The 8973-nt window shown below is 39.9% G+C and overlaps 1 protein-coding gene across 1 annotated transcript; it reads right to left on the bottom strand.

Moving 5' to 3' along the window:
- Nucleotides 1–204: 204 nt before the first annotated feature.
- MRPL15 (mitochondrial ribosomal protein L15) lies at nt 205–7750 on the bottom strand. Its single transcript, XM_066266130.1, has 5 exons — nt 7590–7750; nt 6579–6733; nt 5452–5617; nt 2212–2335; nt 205–1780 (listed from the first exon to the last, which is right to left on the bottom strand). The coding sequence occupies exons 1-5, from the start codon at nt 7695–7697 to the stop codon at nt 1443–1445; spliced, it is 891 nt and encodes a 296-aa protein (XP_066122227.1). The 5' UTR covers nt 7698–7750; the 3' UTR covers nt 205–1442.
- Between the last annotated feature and the right edge of the window lie 1223 nt (nt 7751–8973).

The following is an 8973-nucleotide window of genomic DNA, read 5'->3' as shown; positions in this document are numbered from 1 at the left end:
TTTTTGCCTGTCCTCTGAAATTCCTAAGTGACTATTGTAGAAAGTAGTCCTAATAGTTATTCTCCTAAGTTCTGGTATTAAGGAATGGTTAAAAACAAGCAAAACTATATAATCCTGAATAAAAATTGAAATGCACTCTTGATCCATAAATTTTAATTGCATCTCAGGTCAGCAGTATATGAGGTAAATAAGTTAAACAAACAAAATGTTGCACCATTTAGGTTTTTAAATTTTTTATTTTAAGGAAATACACAGCCAGAAATCCTTTTATTTCTACTGTGGTAGATCTAACATATCTTTAAAAATCAAATAAGCGTACTGACAGCTGAATTGTTTGCATTCATTATGTTTAATTTTCACATTAGTTTTTACAACTTAATACTCGAACAATTTTTCAACATCATTTAGAATGGCTGAACGACAAAGGTCTTCAGTATCTATGAAATAAGTAAATGTACATTAATAAGAATTAAAATAGAACACTTATTTTTTAAAAAAAAACATCAGTGCTTGTTCATGAATTGTCTATGCATCGAGTTGAGAAATGTCACTCGGAACTTTTATTTCAATTTTACTAGCAAATTTCATACTACTTAGAAGCCATTCACCAGTCTTAAACCTTAAATTCACATCCACACCTTAATCTACCTGAGTTGGAGGCCTAACACTGGGTAGCAGGGCTTCCTTGAGGCTCCTGATGACAAGGGGACACCGGTTCACTGGTAAATGTCTAGCCCTGATTGAGCGCGCCCGCAAATCAATCCCCTCCCACTGGCACTTTCATTCTGACCTGCTACAGTGGTAAGACAAGACCTGGATGAAAAGATCATGAAAAAAAAAAAAGCTTGAATTATTCTAAATGTTACAATCTTCCTTTGGCAGTCCACCAGGGAGTTTGTATCTTTAAGATAGAACCCACAGTTTCAGTTCCTCTATGTCAGGGGTCCCCAAACTTTGGCCCGCGGGCCACCCCTGAGGCCATATATCTGGCCCACCGCACTTCCGGAAGGGGCACCTCTTTCATTGGTGGTGAGAGGAACATAGTTCCCACTGAAATACTGGTCAATTTGTTGATTTAAATTTACTTGTTCTTTATTTTAAATATTGTATTTGTTCCCGTTTTGTTTTTTTACTTTAAAATAAGATATGTGCAGTGTGCATAGGGATTTGTTCATAGTTTTTTTTATAGTCCGGCCCTCCAACGGTCTGAGGGACAGTGAACTGGCCTCCTGTGTAAAAAGTTTGGGGATCCCTGCTCTATGCAGTCCTTGCTTACCACATTTTAATTTTAGATTAAAAAAAAGTTATGATTACACCAAAAAAAAAAACCAAACAGAAAAGGCATCTGGAGAATTACAAATTAAGAAAATGCCGTGAGAAATACGTGTGTTTCATTCCCTTTTCCAGTACTCTCTTACAACTCTGCTTTCTTGGAAGAAAATTCATGAGCTATAATACTTGAGCAGATTCTCATCTGTAGGCTTTAGGATTTTCTTATCTGCCATATTCACCACCCATCCAGGAGCAAGACCAAAGAAAATCTGCCTCGGATCCTTTCGCATACTGAGCATTTTGAAGAGTTCATCTTTAGTGATATCAGGTAAAATATAACCATACTTCTTGGCAAGTTCAAGTCTTGCTTCAGGAAATCTGGCAGGATCTGCCAGGTACCCACGATTCTTTGCATCAGTGTAATATGGGACCAGGGCTTCGGGTGGAAGCATTCTTTTTGGAATGGGCTGTCCACGCAGAAAGAATGGAACAGGTTTGCATAAAATGTCTAAAAAAAATTTTTAAGAAAAAAAGATATAAATATTGGATATATAAATAATGGTCTTCATTAATAATGATTTTCTTTTAATTATTCATTTTTAAATATTTAAGATCAGAATTTGATTCTAGAAACTTATTTTTTTAATTGGCTGTCTTAAGTAACTAAATCCAAAATTTACATCTTAAAAGTTAAAGTCATTCCTGGGTTACCAACGAATAATAAATTTCTCATACATAGATAACATATTTAAGCCTTATGTTTAAAAACAAAAAATAAACCTTTTAATGGCATACTGACTGAGGTATATTAAGAGTCCCACGAGCCACAAGGTGCCGGAACTGCAGGTCAAAGAAGCATGAGGACTTTTAAAATCTTCATATGGCAGCCAAGATGAGACAAAGAGGAAGAAAATAAAAAAGACTGCAAAACAAGCTTACCTAGACTTCTTGGATCGTAGAAGGCTGTAGTAACAACGCCGCCATTTTTTTCAATTGCAGCAATGGCTAATTCTGACGCCAGCTGTACTTCAATATTAATTTTTGCCTTAAAGGTGTCAGCACCCTGTAATATATCAAAACAAAGACCATTAGTGGGTAACTTGAATAAAAGTAAACTAATTATGGCAAGCTTCCTTTATACAGTGTTTTCTCTGCCCTCAAATTGAGTACCCTCAATTTAAGTCATTCCCATTTTACTTGTTCATTATAATTTTTAGTCATTCCTACTTGAAGTACCATTGCTTTGACTCCTATCAAACATCAGATTCTTTTACATGTTTTAAGACCTTATTCTCTGTAAGCAGGGATGGCTCTAACTTCATCTGATGTATTTAGTAAACACCAATGTTATTAACCATTCCTGTACTTCATTAATTGTAGACTGTGTAATTCTCATGACAACTCTATGACAGAATTAATGCTGAACCAACATCATAGATGGGGACATTGAAACAGAGAGGTTAAGTAACTTGCCCAAGATCACAAAGCTCGGATTCTAATCAAGGGAGGTTAGTCACAAGCATTTGTGTTCCTAACCACACTATTCCGTATGATATAGATAAAAATTTCCTAATAAAAAAACTCTAAATAAGAAGCAAGAGGCCAAGAAATGGTTCAAGAGGGGGATGAGTGAGCTGGAACCAGCGAAACAGCCAAAGACCTGACAACCAAATCTGAGCTCTGGAGGGTCAGCCCCTCCAGGGAGAAGGGCGGAAGAGGACAACGGAAACTTACCTACTTTGCATTCCCTCTAAACTGACAAATAATAATAATAATAATGTTTATCTTTCCCAAGAATGGCCAATACTAAAAAATGTAGTATTGCACTTCAAAGTTCTGTTTTTGATCACTTCAGTTAGCATATGTTATATTTTCCTTTAATTTCAAAACATTGTGACAAAAACAGAAATATGGTGACATTATCTTTTTGCAGTGATTCAAATATTTTGCCAATATGGTGTGGTTGAAATAAGCTGGCTCCCAATCAAGTTCCTTTTCTTAATTATAAACTTTAAATGTATTTAAAAATATTCCAACAATTCCAAGACACAGTTTCTCTCTCTTTTCCCTTCGTTTCCAATTGAGAGGAGAGGAGACAGAGAGACAGACTCCACATGCACCCTGACCAGTATCCACCCAGCAATATCTGGGGCTGATGCTCTGCCTATCTGAGGCCATGCTCACAACAGAATCATTTTTAGCTCCCAAGCATAGGCTCCAAGGAGTCATCCTCAGTGCCCAGGGGGGATCCAGCTTGAATCAATCAAGCCATGGCTGTGGGAGAGGAAGAAAGAGAGAGAGAACAAAAGAGAAGAAGGAGGGGGAAGAGGGAGGGGTGCAGAAGCAGATGGTCACTTCTCCTGTGTGCCCTGACCAGGAATCAAACCTGCCTGGCAGAGACTCTACCAGTGAGCTGACCGGCCAGGGCTTCTCTTTTTTCCATGTATGATTCCAGCCTGCATTTATATAATCAATGACACCTTTGACTCAATAAAATAACATTTTACCGTATTATTTGTGATTTTTAATTATTATGCCATAATTGCTTAAGCATTCTTAGGATTATCTTTTATATCAGTTGGGTTTCTTTTGCTTTTCCTTTAGAACATATATTCCCAAATTAGTATTTTTAAGCTGAAAGATAAAAACAGTCATAATAGCCACTATTTATTGCAAATCTGAATCCAGAAAGGCCAATCAATTCACAAAGCTTTAAATAATGTATACTAATTATACTTACTCAACCACTGCCCTGGTATAGTTTCCAGGATTATTTCTGCTAGATTAATAGACACACACTTAAAAGCTGCTAGAATATGCAGTTTAACAGCTGATGATGTCATGGATTTTCCCACAAGTTAATTATTTTTATTTTTATTTTTTTCATTCATTTTTCTGAAGCTGGAAACAGGGAGAGACAGTCAGACTCCCGCATGTGCCCGACCGGGATCCACCCGGCACGCCCACCATGGGCGACGCTCTGCCCACCAGGGAGCGATGCTCTTGCCCATCCTGGGTGTCGCCATGTTGCGACCAGGGCCACTCTAGCGCCTGGGGCAGAGGCCACAGAGCCATCCCCAGCGCCCGGGCCATCTTTGCTCCAATGGAGCCTTGGCTGCAGGAGGGGACGAAAGAGACAGAGAGGAAAGCGCGGCGGAGGGGTGGAGAAGCAAATGGGCGCTTCTCCTGTGTGCCCTGGCCGGGAATCGAACCCGGGTCCTCCGCAGGCTAGGTCAACGCTCTACCGCTGAGCCAACCGGCCAGGGCCACCCCCACAAGTTAATTATACATGCGTTTCCTTATATACCCAGAATAGAATACTGAGGCTTAATCATGTATTTGGTAATCTCTTTTCAAATCACTTTATTTGGTATGCTTTTATCTACAAGGTTTACTTTTTCAAAGGAATCTTAAAAGGTTTTCCCATAAACACATGCCCCCTTTTAGTGGACAGAGCTATATTATCAACATACAAGAGAAGTAGTTGATTAACATGTACAAGTTTAATGCACATTAAAACTTTGGTTTACAATTTTTACATTGCACATTGCTTTGGAAACTTCTGGCTTATTACTATAAATAGAAAACTTCTTTACAGCAATTAAAATTGGGTTTCATTTATTCCTTTCCTCCATAAATATTAACTGAGTGATTATCATGAGCCAGTATTAAAAATATAGCAATGAATCAAAGTACCTGCTCTCAAAGAACTTACATAATAGTGAGAAAGACAATAAAAAATAGATACATTGCTTGATAATAAATGTTAGGTATTCATGTATTCAAAGAAAAATATGTTCGGCAAGGTAAGACAAAGTATGCCTGTGAGGGTGGGGGTGAGGTGGAAGGTGGAGTGCTCCCTCAGAAAGGAATGTCAAAAAGATCTTCCTGGTATGCTGACATTTGAGCAGAGAAACAAAGGAAATGATAGAGCAAGCTGAACAGATACAGAGAAGAAGAGCATTCCATGACCAAGCCCCAGAGGCCCCTCAGTGAAACAACACTGGCTTTCTAAAACCACAATTGAGTGTAACCCAATCACTACTACATAATGGTTGTGACAACTCAAAGGAATAAAAATAAAAATGTATTTTACCTTTTCACAGTGTTGATTATATAAAAATTGGAAATAGCCTTGACGTAAGGTAACTCTAAAAAAAAAATCTAATCCAGACTTACCTCTTCTACCAACTGGACACCATAATCCCTTTTAAGTGGCTGAATGGTCACACCTCTTCCATTAACAAGCTGGGTTAAGTCAATAGGCTGAGCAGGATCAACTCGACCCAAATCAATAAGATACTGCAATCTGTTGAGACTCAAAGGCTGATACTGGCGTCTGAAGCTACAAAACAAGAAAGGAACAGTTCAAAAACTCAAATTTGGCCCTGGCCGGTTGGCTCGGCGGTAGAGCGTCGGCCTGGCGTGCGGGGGACCCCGGTTCGATTCCCGGCCAGGGCACATAGGAGAAGCGCCCATTTGTTTCTCCACCCCCCCCCCCTTCCTCTCTGTCTCTCTCTTCCCCTCCCGCAGCCAAGGCTCCATTGGAGCAAAGATGGCCCGGGCGCTGGGGATGGCTCCTTGGCCTCTGCCCCAGGCGCTAGAGTGGCTCTGGTCACGGCAGAGCGACGCCCCGAAGGGGCAGAGCATCGCCCCCTGGTGGGCAGAGCATCGCCCCTGGTGGGCGTGTCGGGTGGATCCCTGTCAGGCGCAGGTGGGAGTCTGTCTGTCTCTCCCCGTTTCCAGCTTCAGAAAAAGAATTTAAAAAAAAAAAAAAAAAAAACCTCAAATTTATCTTTCTGTTAGTTCTCCAAATCAACTCATAGCTTTGTCCTCCATCAATTTAGATAGTTTAACAACAAAAAAAACCCCTCCTGAATCCAACAAACATGTAATATTGCTTGATTTTTGCTAATGAAACAAAAGCAGTACATCCTTTGTTTCACTGAAATTATTTACCTCTCTAAGCATTTATATCACTCATTTACACAAATAAATAAATTTATGGAAAATTTAAACCATCATCTGAATTATGCATCAATTACTGGATGTCAACAATGGGCCAGATATATATTTTTTGCTAAGCCTCTGAACAACCACAAAAGCAGACATAACTAACTCCATTTTGCAGGTCTGAGTGCAATGTCTGGGTTTTTTTTCCTACTAATCCAGGCTAAATTTTGTTGCCAAAAATGGTTCAGAGAAACAGTAGCAAAAGTGAATTTCAGTGTCTGCCAAAGTATTTTCTTCAGTGTTTCTCAGTGAAAATTAGGGATTTTTACTTTAAAAAACAAAAGCAACCTTACCTATGTCCTTCATTAAACCCGTATTTAGGAATTCGGATGTAAAATGGGGTCTGGCCTCCCTCAAAGCCCAGTCGGGGCCGGGTTCCCCTCTGCCGTTCTCCTTTATGACCTCTGCCACATTTTCTACCTCTTCTCCGACCTCTTGGTCGTCTTTCCTACAAAGCAAGAAGAGTTTTATGATCTACAGGTTCATTTTTTAAAACTGTATTTTTACCTTTTCACTGTATATTTTTATGCCATTTATTCATCCAACCAGCCAGTACTAGCTAAACCTACTATGTACCCAGCACAGCTGTAGTTAACTCCAATGTCTACACACTCCAAATCAATATCTGCCTCTGAAGATCTAGCTGATTCTTGTAGTCAAAGTCCAAGTGTGTCTCAAAGGCAACAATCCCAGGAAGGGATGGGGGGTAAGAATTCTGTGATAGGTTTGCATTGAAAAAATCCTAAATTAAACATCCACAACAAACAGTGATACAGGACATCCGATAAGGTTTACTTTGAAATTAACGGTAAACATGAATTGTTAGATGTTATTTTGTCTAAAGATTAATTTATAAAGCAAATATTTTACTTCCTGTCACCGCACAAAAGCAACATATTGTTTTTTTAAAGGACAGTATGTCAATAGCTTTTCAGAGCTGTATTCAGTAATTTTCAAGAAATCTAAACGTAACCAATCCAAATTTTTACCATGAAGACTAAAATATACTGTATAGGAAAAGCACTTCATTTTAAACCCAATGTAGAATGAGTCAATCATTTTGTAGTTTTTGCGGCTTCGCTCTTCCGTCCTAATATAATTAATTTTAAAATATAAACCTTATTAAAAATCGGGACCACGTGGAAAGATTCTTCTCTTTGCAATTAAGAATAGGGGCTCGGCAACGCTCCGTTCATCCCAACACCCTTCAGGAAAAGAGTCCTGAGTCCAGACGAGCAACAGTGAAGGGCTGCTTGCATCGCCCTGTCGCCCAGAGCTTCCCCGCACCTCCACCAGCCATTTACCGGTTTCCTGGAGCCCGGATTCGGCTTTAAGTTGGCCAGACTCACACGGGGCAGGGCCCGGAGTAAGTACAGAGCCCCAGGCCCACCGCCCCGCAGAGGACCCGCCATGACCCGCACGGCCGAGAACCCCCTCGGAGCCCACGTGGTCTCCGGACGCTGCTTTACGGCCGCGGACCCGCCCCTGTCGTACTGCAGCGTCCGCCGCGCCCTCTGAGCTGTGGCGTGCGGTTACCCTGGCGTCTGGATTTTGTTTTGTTTTGTTTTAAGTTTTTTAGTCATTGATCACATTTTGAGTGTCTGAGCCTTGACGTCGGGCTCTTAATATACTGTGTTCTCCCGCCACGCTCTGAAAACTGTGCGTTAGAGAATCTTTGAGTCGGTGACTCGGCCTCAGTGCTTTGAAGGCAGGGTTCGATGTGGAGCCTGGAATAAAATAACCCGCTGAATTAGTAGCTCTGAGCTTAGGTAATCACATACGGTAAGATAAGAAAATAATACTAATAATACTCAATATGTGCAATAAGGTACGGACAACAGTGGTATTTTTAATACGTATTTTTAACAAAAAACAACAGGAAATAATACCCAGGGTCCAGCTATTAAAATACCTGGCTAATCACAATTTGTGACTAAAATTCAAACTATACGTTCTCAGCCAAGTGCATCTATATTGCTTTGAGGCACTGGGATATTAACTTCACTTACTACTAATAATGATAGGAGCCATTCTTAGGCTTGGTAAGTGTCCTTCAATGCTGTTGTCAGTCTTACTCGATTTAGCTAAACAACCATTGATAGACTTAATACTTTTTATAGACCAAGACAGTAAGGGTTGGTTACATCATCAGGTAGCTTGACCATGGTCTCAGAACCATTGGCAGAGCCAGCATTCAAACTTGCACTGCCTCCTATTATATAATTAATATTTTTTTATAATTTAAAAATTGGATATATGCAGCACAAAATACCTAACATTTTTACTCTAAAACTGTCAGCTTCTCAATTTTTGTCTTAGGTGAAGGTAATATACAGAACCAACTCCCTTTTTTTTTTCTTTTCATTGTTCTTTTTATATTTCATCACCTTCCTAGGGAGTTTTTTCTGCTGATTCCTATTAACAATCACAAATAGTAGTAAGTTTTTGGAAGGCAATATTGACAAAAGAAACATCCAAACTTGTGGAGAATTGTTACAAGTTTGAGCCACACTGACAATTGCTAAGAAGCCAAATCTCAGTGGATTAAGAAAATTCCACAGCCTGACCAGTTGGTGGCACAGCGGATAGAGCATTGGACTGGGACATCGATGTCCCAGGACTGGGACATCGAGGACTGGGACATCGAGACCCAAGGTCTCTGGCTTCAGTGGGCTCATCTAGTTTGAG

The sequence above is a fragment of the Saccopteryx bilineata genome, chromosome 3, assembly GCF_036850765.1.
Source record: "Saccopteryx bilineata isolate mSacBil1 chromosome 3, mSacBil1_pri_phased_curated, whole genome shotgun sequence".
In the NCBI taxonomy this organism is placed as follows: domain Eukaryota; kingdom Metazoa; phylum Chordata; class Mammalia; order Chiroptera; family Emballonuridae; genus Saccopteryx; species Saccopteryx bilineata.
Note: the sequence above shows the minus strand (reverse complement) of the source record. Positions and strands in the feature narration are given on the sequence as shown.

Bases quoted from the DNA above. Each gene is read 5' to 3' on its own strand.
- MRPL15 (XM_066266130.1), bottom strand. From the start codon at position 7,697: ATGGCGGGTCCTCTGCGGGGCGGTGGGCCTGGGGCTCTGTACTTACTC. The intron at 6,734-7,589 runs GTAAATGGCTGG...CTTGCTTTGTAG, and splicing joins ATCCGGGCTCCAGGAAACCG to GAAAGACGACCAAGAGGTCG. The intron at 2,336-5,451 runs GTAAGTCTGGAT...GATATATTACAG, and splicing joins GTGTCCAGTTGGTAGAAGAG to GGTGCTGACACCTTTAAGGC.